The 12,505-nt window shown below is 45.3% G+C and overlaps 1 protein-coding gene across 1 annotated transcript in view; it reads right to left on the bottom strand.

The window, feature by feature from the left end:
• The window catches only part of DNAH17 (dynein axonemal heavy chain 17), an 80,786-nt gene that overhangs the window by 62,834 nt on the left and 5,447 nt on the right, over positions 1-12,505 (bottom strand). The window contains exons 9-20 of the mRNA XM_042840919.2: positions 11,448-11,615; positions 11,082-11,198; positions 9,779-10,044; positions 9,384-9,579; positions 8,926-9,072; positions 8,306-8,414; positions 7,266-7,369; positions 6,993-7,133; positions 6,228-6,371; positions 4,539-4,721; positions 1,752-2,006; positions 202-371 (exon numbers count right to left, since the gene is read on the bottom strand). Coding sequence (XP_042696853.2) covers positions 202-371; positions 1,752-2,006; positions 4,539-4,721; positions 6,228-6,371; positions 6,993-7,133; positions 7,266-7,369; positions 8,306-8,414; positions 8,926-9,072; positions 9,384-9,579; positions 9,779-10,044; positions 11,082-11,198; positions 11,448-11,615 — 2,000 coding nt within the window. The remainder of the gene's footprint in view (positions 1-201; positions 372-1,751; positions 2,007-4,538; positions 4,722-6,227; positions 6,372-6,992; positions 7,134-7,265; positions 7,370-8,305; positions 8,415-8,925; positions 9,073-9,383; positions 9,580-9,778; positions 10,045-11,081; positions 11,199-11,447; positions 11,616-12,505) is intronic.

Genomic DNA, 12,505 nt, shown 5'->3' with positions numbered 1-12,505 from the left:
GTTACTTTGAATTTCTTGGCCACTATGTTTAAAACACACCCCATTTTCCTAGTCCAGAACTGACCTTAGTCTTGGTCTCCATGTACGACAGCCATTGGCACAGCTACAAAATCCTTGCCTCCAACGTTAATCTTAACCCCTAGTTCCCATCCCGTGTGTGTCAGGCGAGATTTGCTTTGGAGAACCACGCTCTTGTTTTACCTGGTAGTGACGTGGTCAATGAGATGCTGCTTAAACATGAGGCTCCAGCGCTTGATAATATTTAGAAGTGCTTGTTTGAATGGACGGCAGTCGCTCTGCAGCCAGCCATTGAACACCTTGGTGTTCTCAAACTTGGACACTTCCTCGTAGAGCTTCTCGTAGGAGTCAATCTGAAATGCACGTAGAAATGACACGCATGGAGCAAGCTCAGAACTGCCAGTGGGGCTCTTGTCTGGGGGCTTCACAAAATCATTGTTTGTAATTCAAGATTTTTAACAGTAAAACTTTGAGCACAACTATTTCTAAACTATTGAAGCCCCAGATTTTCCTGTGTTCGGGGGCACCTAGACACACAGTAATGCTGCATTAACAGCTCTCAGGGAGGCTGGAGCAAAATGCTGTCAGGGCAGCTGCTACCAAAGCCAGACCCCTCCATGCAGGTGCCTTCCTGGCTGCTCTCCCACCCGAACTCCCAGGTAGCACAGGGCTGCTGAGCTAGCGAGTCCCTCAGCGCTGTGCTTTGAAACGTGCTTGAGGGACAGGTCTAAATGTAAAAAACCCAACATTTTATCCATCCTGGGCCAGATCTTCCAGCTGCTGTAAATCGGCCCTGCACCATTAGAGTCAATGGACCAGATCCCCAGTTGGTCTAAGTCAGCGTCACTCCACTGACGTCAGTGAAGATTGCCTATGTTACTTTAATGGAACTACATGGATTTGCACCAGCTGCTCGCTCTCCCCCTCTATTTCAGGGGCCTGATTCTCCACAGTCGTGCACCTTGCCTCACCATTTACACTTATGCAAAGTGGATACAGATTCTCTATTCTGACTTGGTGACCCTGTTACACCCACTGTGGACAGGCATAAATGAGACTGGGGCAGGACAGTGGGGGAAATCAGGCCCTAGATGTCTATCAGTGCATTAGGGTTGGTGGATGCATGGTTGTTCTCCATACAATGGCAAGATGGAAAAGAAACTTGTGTCCTGGGCCCCTGTGAGATGGGTATAGAGCAGAGGTCCCCAAACTATTCAGGGGTGTGTGGTGGGGACCAGGCCAGCTCCCACTGGGGATAGGGAGGGAGCGCCACCCAAGCCCCGCTCTGCTCCCAGCTCTGCTCCGGCCCTTAGCTATGCCCCCAGCTCCCAGCCCCACGCCAGACCCTTCCCCAGACCATGGCTCCGCACCTAGTCCTATGCCCTGCTCCCAGCCCCAGACCCACCCCCAGCCTCAGCCCCATTACTCCTGTCTGCATCCCCTCTTCCCCGGCAGGAGTTCCAGCCCCATTCCTGGTTCCGCGGGGGGCGTGGCCCTGAAAAGTTTGGGGACCACTGGTATAGAGAGATTCCCTCAATGGTGTGTGTGGGAGCAGTCCCTCTGCTCCCCTGAAAAAAGATGGAAAGAGCTTGGGTGCCATGGGAAGGATGGTCTATGAGGGGGCTGGCTGGCCCTGCACCAGCATTGCTGCTGTTCTCCTCATAGTACCAGGCTAGTATCATAGACCTGCCATGCACCGAGCCACAGCTCCTTTGCTTTGGGAGTTCTCTGACCTGTTGCTGGAACTGCTCTAGGGTGGGTGGGATGCGTGGTAAGTAGTCCTCTGCATGAGACTCCAGCTCCTCTGGGGTGAACACATGACCAAACGTGAGGAAGCGTTGCATAAACTCGTGGTGATCATCCATCCACAAATAGGAATATTTCTCAAAGGAGTCTTCATATTCCTCAGCTTGTTTCATGGCACTGACAACTAGAGAAACCACCTCCTCTCTTATTTCAATTAGATCTGACATATCTTCCAGGTCACTCTGAAAGACACACACTTCTCATCAGGGTCAGGAAGTAAACGAATGCAATATACGACATTAAATGTCACATTAGGGTCACACAGTAATGCTCAACGCAATACATGTAAAAGTGAAGGTTTCTCAGTAACATTATCTCATCTGCATTGCACATACATACTGTTAATATGCAGTTACAGTGTACATACACCAAAAATGATACACATGTGCAGTATGGGAAATCTAGTGTTACTATGACAACCTTCACTTAAGCGTTTCTTGACATATTAGTGTTTTAATCAGGGCCGGCTCCAGGCACCAGCCTACCAAGCATGTGCTTGGGGTGGCACCTGGAGGGAGGCGGCGCTCGGGGAGAGTGGGGCCCCAGCCGGGTTGCCGCCCTTCCCCGGCGCTCCGGCCGGCCGGGCTCTCCGCCCTCCTCCCGGCGCTCTGGCCAGCCAGGGAGACCGGGGCCACAGCCGGGCTTGGCGCCCTCCCCTGCCGCGCTCCCCACTGGGGGGCGGCGGGCAGGGGGCGGCGGGAGGCTTTTTTGCCTTGGGCGGCAAAAAAGCCAGAGCCGGCCCTGGTTTTAATCCATAAGCATGTTAGGTTTCTGCATTTAATTTCCATCATGGTTTATTCAGAGAGAGAGAGAGAGAGAGAGAGAGAGAGAGAGAGAGAGAGAGAGAGAGAGAGAGAGAAAAAAAGAGAGAGAGAGAGAGAGACTGTTTCTCTCTACCAAGGTCAGCATGGAGTCAACATCTACATGCTACGGTCCTCACCACCCCACTGCTCCTCTTGTTCAACTGACCTTTCTGGATCCCAGTGTGATGGGTTGGGTCACAGAAACTCCCTCAGAACTGTGTGCTGGGATACAACGGAGAACAAACCTCCCACCAGAGAAGGCTTCCCTCCACTCCCGTCCTGCTGAGCTAGACACACCAGTCGGCTCCAGCACAGACCAAGAGGTTGGGCCACACCCCCTTCAGTTCACAGAAACCAAGATTCACTTAGCCCAGGGGCTTCTCAGTTAACAGGGACTTTCCCAGCACCCAGTAGTCAGTCTTTCTGGGAGCCTAAACCCCAAATAAATCTGTTTTACTCTGTATAAAGCTTTTACAGGGTAAACTCACCAATTGTCCACCTTCTATAACACTGATAGAGAGATATGCACAGTTGTTTGCTCCCCCAGGTATTAATTACTTTCTCTGGGTTAATTAATAAACAAAAGTGATTTTATTGAGTATAAAAAGTAGAATTTAAGTGGTTCCAAATAATAACAGACAGAACAAAGTAAGTTACCAAGCAAAATAAAACAAAACACGCAAGAAACTGAATACAGGTAAATCTCCCCCTCAGAGATGTTCCAATAAGCTTCTTTCACAAACTAGACTCCTTCCTAGTCTGGGCCCAATCCTTTCCCCTGGTACAATCCTTGTTAGTTCCAGCTCAGGTGGTAACTATGGGATTTCTCATGACTGGTTGCCTCTTTGTCCTGCTCCACCCCCTTTTATAGCTTTGGCACAAGGCGGGAATCCTGTGTCTCTCTGGGTCTCCAGCCCACCTTCTAAATGGAAAAGCACCAGGTTTAAGATCGATTCCAGTATCATGTGACATGATCACATGTCACTGTAAGACCTCATTCTTCATTACCCACAGGCTGGCCCACAGGTCCACAAGAAGGCTTGCAGGTAGTTAAACCATCTACAACCAATTGTCCTAGTCAATGGGAGCTATCAAGATTCTAAACCACCATTAATGGCCCACACTTTGCATCATTACAATAGGACCTCAGTGTTCACTTCATATTTCTAGTTCTAGATACAAGAATAATTCATACATACAAATAGGATGAACACACTCAGTAGATTATAAGCTTTGTAATGATACCTTACAAGAGACTTTTTGCATAAAGCATATTCCAGTTACATCATATTCACATTCCAAGCATATTTTCATAAAGCATATGGAGTGCAACATCACACCCAGGTTGCACCTGGAATTGCACATGGCTTCACAGTCAGAAGTGCATCTTTTTCATCTGCGCTGCGTGTGATACTTGTGACGGTCTCCCTGATATTCACATCATCACAGTTATCCAAGCCTTTACCACGGACACACTGTGCTCTATATAGGGCTAGCCTTGAAAACCACTCTGAAGCTACAAACAGTGCAAAATGCAGGGGCCTATTTACTTAGCAGAGCTGGCCATAAGGAGCCTGCTACATCCTTGTTCCAAATACTGCATTAGCTCCCTATTCACTTTGGGCTGCAATTACAGATATGGATATTGATACTGAAAGCCCCCTATATTTTGAGTTTTGAAACCCTAGAAACAAGCTTTCTCCCTATGCACCATTACAAAGATTCATTTTCTTGTAATCTAAAAGCTTATGTGCATGTTCCCTGAGAGGCAGTGACAACTGCATTGAAAAAATCACCAAACAAGCCAGTCAGTCATTCAGCTCTCAGGAAATGCTGGTGCGTGGCAAGGAGCTCCGTGCGTGGCAGACAAACATGGCTAAGGGAAAGAGTCCAGGTCACAGAAGGACTAACCTTGTAGCTGAGTTTCCCCTTAGCCAGCCGGGGTATAAGTTTAGCCGTGTTATAGATATCATTCATTAGATTTTCCACCACTTCCAGAAAACCATTATCTGCTCCCACTTCCAGCGATGGACGGTATCTTAATTCATCATTATGTAGTTCCATGTGCACTTCAAACAAAGGAGCTGCATTGGCCTGAGATACATTAGTGCAAAGCGCATTACTGTCTGCCTTCCGAACACCTGCCCTCAGCCCCATCTGGAATGTGCTATTTAGCCCACTACAGTCACTGCCTCATTGCTAACCCTCTGTCTGACCCCCTTTCCCTGGCTTCTGCCCCAGCACTCCACCGACTCTGACAGTCGCCTCTTCTCCACGCTCATGCATGGCCTCTCTGCTCCCCCCTTAGCACCTCTCTCTTCCCCAGAGGTCTGGGACGCTGTGCTCCCCTACATTGTTGACTGCTCCTTATCATTATCCTCTCTACAAGGGGGGCTACTGCAGTTGAACTTGAGGCAGAAATTAATGGCATGGAGCATTTTAATTATCAGGGCCAGATTTCTTTTCTATTCCATTCTATACAGGTTCTTGGACTACGCTCGTTACCACAGTATCTGAGCAATTCAGTGGCAGCCTGGATGTGTGGGTGAAGAGGAAAGACGTGTCAAAGAGGACACAGATGTTATGGCCTATGACAGGGAGGGGAACATGGTGAGAGCCCAGTGGGGAAAGAGGGAAGGGTAGAAAGTGTGTAGAAGAAAACACAGGAGCTCATTTGGCCATGTTAAGCAGTGGGGTTACACAATGATGCATCTGGGACTAGACAGAAGGGGCAACGCAGAGGAGGAGAGGCTGATTAATAATTGCAGAGCAGAGGAGAAACTCAGAATAGAAGAGATAGCACAGGGCTGCAGATGGAACTGGGGACTTCTCCACTGTCTCACCTGGGGGCACTTCTCCTCCCTCTCTCTCTGAAGGCATCGCTTCTAGGGCTCTGTCCTTGACCTTCTGCTCTTTGTCAGTGGGCGCACTTGTGTGGTCACAAGTAACGATTCACCACCCTCATCCTGTCTTCTCTCTTCAGTCTCATCTCCCTCTGCCAGAGCAACACCATTTGCTCCTGGACACCACACACACACACACACACACACACACACACTCTCTCTCTCTCTCTCTCTCTCTCTCTCTCTCTCCACACCAGGGCTAATCTGAACTCCCCACCTCTGCTCCCAAGCTCTCCTCTCTTGCTCCCTTCTTTATTATAGTTAGCAATTTCAAAGACCCACAATCCTCTGCTCAGCAGCTGCTGAAGCACCATGGGATAGTGGTCAAAACTGTCCCAGGATTCACTTGCACATCCACAGAGGGATTGGTGTGCACGTGCTCAGATGGCTGCAATGGCAAATAAGAGGTGAGAGGGTGAGGGCAGGTCACACACTGAACCATGTTATTTGTAACGGATTACAATAACCAGGCTACTAACTAGGACAAAAGCATGGCGGCAGCTGTCCTGTGGACAGACCTTTATAGGATGTACTGAGACAATAAATTCAGTGCATGCAATGTAACTTCAAGAGATGTTCTAAGAAATCAGAAAAACGGTGGTTTCCTTAAATAATTCATAAATAATAGTGGCACAAGCATTATATATGTGCCAACATTGACATTTCATAAAAGGGAAGAGGAAGCTGGATAACATACATCAGCTGCCATGTTGGTGAGCAGAAACTGTAAAGATTTGCGAATAAACTGGAAGAATCCATCCAAAACCATGTCATCCACATATTCCACATAGTCTTGCCATGTTTTGGATGTCTTATCAGCCTTAAATAAGTCTGCATTCTCCTGCAAAAAGAAACAAGCTATATTAACTTTTTGTTTGATAAATGGTCAGGCAAATGTCCTACCTTCTTTCAATGAAAAACGGGAGTTAACATTTGATTAAGTCAAAAGTCTAGTTTTCTGGTACCAAATGTATATGTTGTTGCTTCTCTACAATTCCATTTGAATGTAAGGGAAAGAAACAACTTTTATGTAACGTCCTCTGAAAAGAAACTGTCCCCAGGGCATGCCAAAAAGCCATACATGTGTCAAAAATTCCCCCCAGACAGCAGTCATATAGACTTTTTTTTTTAATCTCAGTTGTACAGTAAGAACACGAGAAAAAAAAAACAATACATGAATCCAGCCAAAGGTCTTTAACAAAGCACTACAGACTTATGCATGAAGTCCTTACTGAGCTATAACGCCCATTGACTTCTGTGGGAGTTTTGCCAGAGTAAAGACTTCACGGTTGTGCCCCAGATCGTTTGAGTCCACCATTTACACCCATACATGGAAAACATTAGTACTGTTTGTGGAAGTGGTTAGAAGTTTAAAAGTGCTACAGCACATAAGTGCTAGATATAATTAACTATTGTTAAAACAGTTCCAACTCGATTGAGTTTATCTTTCCTAGTTTCTTACCATTAGCATAGTCTGAATCTTTTGTCCAGCATCTTTAATTGCTGCATAGCGTTTGTTTATGGTATTAGCTTTTCCATCCAAGTCTAAGAGAGACGTTTCCTTATTGTCTTTCCTTTCAAATAGAGGACTGGCTGACCATTCCTGTATGGAAAAAAAAGACCTAAAAGATGCACTTTTACTACCCTTGGGAAATACTATGCCTGCAGAGGAGAGAGATTTAATATATACCAAGAATATTATTTTCAAAAGTGCCTGGAAAAATCTTTCACCCACCTGCATAAGCTGGCTGATATTCTCCACATTTAACTTAGTTTTCTGGATTCTTGCCTCTAAATCATGCAAGACATTTCTCATCTCCTGAATATATTCCATAACACCTGAGAGAAAAATGCATTTCTATCTAGTAGACAGATAAGGTCTCCAGTCATCAAAGTAACTGCTTGCCTGATGGCTCTGATCATCAGATTGTTGAGGAGAGATACAAAAGAAATTCACCTGTAATTTGGATTCTCAGATGGTAAATCGGACAGTGGATTCATGCTCTGCTTTATGCATGTGGCACGGGAGGCTTCCCCAACTGAAGGCTTTGGCTGCCACACAACAGAATGTCAGCACCCCCCAGCCTCTGCTCAGTGGGTCTAACACCCCTACTGCCTCCCATCATTAGCCCTTTCTTAGAGAGAATCCCAGGATATTCTTGATCCGTGCAGGAGGTAGAAAGGCTTTTCATAATGAGTGGGAACTGGCACTCCAATTGCCTCGGCGGAATAAGCTAGGACTCCGAGTAGTGTCGTGTCAGTCATGAGGAAGGAGGCAGGAGTTGCTAGTGTACTTAGCAATGGCATGTGAGCTCTATGTGCCAGTGGCAGGTGCTCAAAGACTGCAATCACCCACACAGGGTACAGACCTTGGGAGTGGGGACCTCTTAAAGGACTCACTTTGGAGGAATTAGGGTAAATGCTTCAAAAATGACATCTGCAAATCACCACAGAGAAGCACGGCTGGCCCTGCAAATGAGCAGCTGCGTCAGCCTTCACTCCCTGGGCTGGGAGCAGTGTGTGCTCGGCCTGGGGGGCAGACAGAGCCACTCTGCACCACTGTCAGTGACTGGCGCTTGAAGACCCCCCATGCCAGCAACATCAAAGCCCTTCTAGGACCCGAGAACATGTCAGCCCAGCCCGGGTCCTTTGGGCCAAGGAAATAAATGAGAACACATGGCTCTAATGTCATGACGCAGGGGATTCTCCCCAGAACGCGCACAGAAACATTTTGTCAACTGGAAACAGGTAATGATGAAGTGACTGACTTTGTACCTTCATTGCTCCAAAACAAGGTGGTTTCGGCTTTCTGCAGCTTGATATCATTCTCTTCTAACTCCTGCTTCACCAGTGGAAGCTCTACTGGCAGTATGGTTGTCTTGATCTGGAAAACAAAAGCATCACTGGCTTAGGATCCAAAAGTAGTTCTGTAGGACAAAGGGTGAGCGGCTGCCGCAATTGCGGAAAAGTAGCCTTTTCTGAGCACACACATTTTTGAACCATCTTAGCTGGTTTCAGAGAGAGAAATGGAGGCCTCACATTCCACACAGACAGGCTGGAAGGGTGGAACAGCGGAGGTGACATGGGAGAGGTCCCAGCAAGTAACATGCTCTTAAACATTACAGTGATGTGCAGCAATCTGCAACCCTAGGATAGCACTGCAGGAGAGAGCTGTCTAAGCCATGAAGTAGGGCTCGTTACACACGACAGTTTGACCGGTTTAATTCAAACCACCTGGAATTTTTATAACCCAGTTTATAATAGTCGGAGCACAATTTTAAAGTGTTAGCCAGTTTTGTACAAACTTGAATCTAACTCTTCTAAACAAGGCAAAGAGACAGACACACGGTGATCCTGTTATCTTTCCACATTGCCTCCCCCTTTTTCAAACTTGCCTTATTGTACCAACCGACAATGAGATCCAGATTGCCCACAAACTTCCGGAAAGTTTCATTTTGAGAAAAGAGATTGCCAGCACTATCTGGAATATCTTTTTGCTTCTGAAAATTCAAATACTTGACTTCACGTAGAACAGCAACTAGCTACGAAATACAATAAGTAGAAATAATTACCTATTCATAAAAGGAAAAGCTTCAGCATCATCCCATATTGAAAATCTCTCAAGAAAATCAGATATGAGTCCAAATGGTTTATCACTGCTATTCACTGAGGTGCCAGTCCAAACCAGTACACAAATGCAGCAAGGTTACTGGAAGGGGTTTGTCTCAGCAGTAGTAGTCAAAATAAAACAGACACTAACAGAACAGGGCTCATACAGTATCAGCTACAAACATTTCATTTCTGCCCAGACTGATTTCAACAAGACAGCTTTGTGTACAAAGTTGCCACCCACCTCCTTGCTGAAGTTCACGCTGATGAGAGTAGCGTCTGGATCTCTCCGTATCAGCGGCTGTTCGAGGTTAAATTGGCAGTCTGCATCTACTCTACTTATCCACTCTTCATAGGTCTTCTCTCGGTAATTCTGCAGCAAACGTATCATCTCCTTATACTTCTCGGACACCAGTTTAGCTTCAGCACTGACCATAACACTGTAACCAAAGGAAAAGTTGGAATTGACAAAACAGATACACTGATAGAGCTGGGGATTTAATCACAATGCCAAACAGAACCTTGGTGGTCTAAGTGGAGATGTGCTTTGTCCTCTGTAAATGATCATTGCTGCTCCGTTGTACATACACTGGATAACAGCATATCCTAAAGTGCAAAACACCAACGAAACCTACTCACGGGTGATCAATGGCTTGCAGCTCCTTCATCGGAGTCTCTAGTCTTTCTTGGAGCTCCAGAGCCCACTTCAGCTGCCCAGCAACAGGAGGCATATTTTTGCTGATAGGTGGCACGTCTCCTGATCTCCTGGCCGCTCTCTGGGCATCATACATTATCTTTGCATTGTCCAATTCAACATTAAACATTTCCAAAAGGGTGGAGTAGTGAGGGGACACTTCTGCCTTTATCACAGGTCGGTCCAATAGCGATCCAAACATGTGTATTTGCTAAAGAACAAAGAAATTGGTAAACTGTTTATACATCAACGTATCTGCTGACATATTGAGAATGCTGCTGATTCTTCCAAGAGGCATTAGTTACATTATGCTAAAACCACTCCAGATGTGTATAATGCCTGTCATCTACTTTATAAATACTGGATCACCTAAAGATTCACCTCTTCCACAAACCACTTCAGTTAAATGGCCGCATCTCTCCATCTGGTCCATGTGCAGAAGACTAGATAGATACTAGAGCAGGAAATCGGAATTTCCAGGCCATAGGAAATTTCCAAATTTTGACAAAAAAAAAAGTTCTAAATTGGAATAAAAAGCTGAAATTTAGACATTTTTCCACATAAAAACTTCAAAATGTTCTTATTCACAACCATCAAAACATTTGATGGTTTCATTTCATTTAGACTTTTCTAGGATATTAAAATGTTAAATGTAATATGTATATAATTAATATTGTAGTTTATAGGCAACATTTTAAAATCCTAGAAAAGTCTAAATGAAAATGTCAAAAAACACTTCAGCATTGTTGAAATGAAATGAAAAAGTTTAAACAATTAATTCATATAGGCTTTTTCCTATTGAAAATGTCATCGAAATTGACAAGTTCCTGCAAAAAAATTTTTTTGACAAAACTGCATTTTCTGATGGAAAACGGCTCCACTGAAAATGTTTTGACCAGCTCTAATATTTACATTCCAAGTTAACATCTTCCTCTGTGACCCTGCCGGGGCGCACCCCCCGCCCCCGCCACTAGCTTCCTCTGTCTGACCTGCACTCACCCCTACAGACTCTGCCTCCTCTAAGGAAAATCAGCCCCCTTTGAAGTGTCTCAGGTTGGGCCCCCAAGATCTCTAAAGTCTTAACGTTCAATCGCTATTTTAATGTGTATATAAATACAGAAACTTCTTCACTGACAAGAGTGTTCATAGATTTGGTATCAGACCCCAAAGCAAATTCACCCTAATTACGGCATGTGCTAACACTCTTGCTAGAAGAGAGACTCACCAACCATACATGCACATTTATACCTTGACAGCAGATTCAATACTATTACAGTCGTTAAATCCCTGAGAAAAAATGGTTGCCAATCTTCTATCCAAATCCTGAATTTTGGTCTGGAACTCTGCAAAATCTTCATCAAATTCCTGTCAATAAAAAGAACAAAGGATTTAAATAATAGGATTAAGCCATGCTTAGGTATTTTATATAGAGAACCATTCAATTTAAATGAACTGATTTTATGGATGAGTGCTAAGACGAGAGTTTTTTTCCCTAAAGTAAGTACATTTGTTGCCATGGTGACTGTTCTAATATGCAGGTCCTCTGCCTTGTTCAAAGCAAGTAATTTATTCATCTAACAAATGAATACATTTTTCATACTAACATTTACTCACCTTTTCTGCAGGATCTAAGGGATCATATCTGCAATCAGCAAAAACCTTAATGAGTTCAGAGACTTCCTCATAAATCTGAAATACCATGCTCCCAAGGATGTTTCCTCTCACTCCTCCCAACTCAATTTTCTCCAGCTTCAGAAATTCAATAGCTGTTACGTACAACTCCTAATGAACACAAACAATCACCACACTCAATACATCTTCATATCGAAATGCTGTTACCTACACGCCAGGGTTCTAGTGAAAGAGAACAGGGACCTGGTGATCAAGAAGAAAAATGCAGCTGCTAACTAACTAATAATAATCCAAGTTCTATGTTGCACTTAGTGTCTTTCATCAGAGGACTTCAAAGGATTATCTCCTCACCTTTGCAGAAGGGAAAACAGAAAGCCCTGATTCAGCCAGGTACGTAAGCACACATCTAGCTTAATGGGACTAGTTACGTACTTACATTTCGGCACACGCTTAAGTGCCTTAGTGACTCAGGGCCTGAGTGATGAATGAGAGGTTTCTTATCTTGTACAGTAACTGGAGTTCTCCCCATCTGTATTCCACTGTGGGGGGCATATGTGCGCCACGCGCCCGAGACCAGAAGACATTGGTCTGCACCTGCACCCTTCCTCTCCTCATGCTCCAAACCAAGGAGTGGCACAGACCAACCACATCTCCTGTGCCTTCTCTCCCATGAATTGTAAGGATCCAAAGCAGAGGGAAGGAGGATGGGTAGTGGAATACAGATAGGGACCACGCATCTCGAAGAACTCTGGTTATTGCACAGATACATAACCTCTCTTTCTTCTTCAAGTACCGGCCCCTATGTGTATGACAGAGTGGATGACTGACAAGCAGCACTCATTGAGGAGGAAGGCACGAGGGTGCTGATGACAAAAGGATCAAACCAAAGGATGCATCAGCTGCAGAAGCTTTCATGAGCCTGTAATGCCTTGTGCCCTATTCTGCTGAAGCTCCTCCACCCACACAAATGCCTGCTTCCCTGGTGACCACTGTGCAAGAAGCACCTCAAGTTCACCCAGAAGACCTCTCCTCTTTCCCTG

Source organism: Chrysemys picta, chromosome 12 (assembly GCF_011386835.1).
Source record: "Chrysemys picta bellii isolate R12L10 chromosome 12, ASM1138683v2, whole genome shotgun sequence".
In the NCBI taxonomy this organism is placed as follows: domain Eukaryota; kingdom Metazoa; phylum Chordata; order Testudines; family Emydidae; genus Chrysemys; species Chrysemys picta.
Note: the sequence above shows the minus strand (reverse complement) of the source record. Positions and strands in the feature narration are given on the sequence as shown.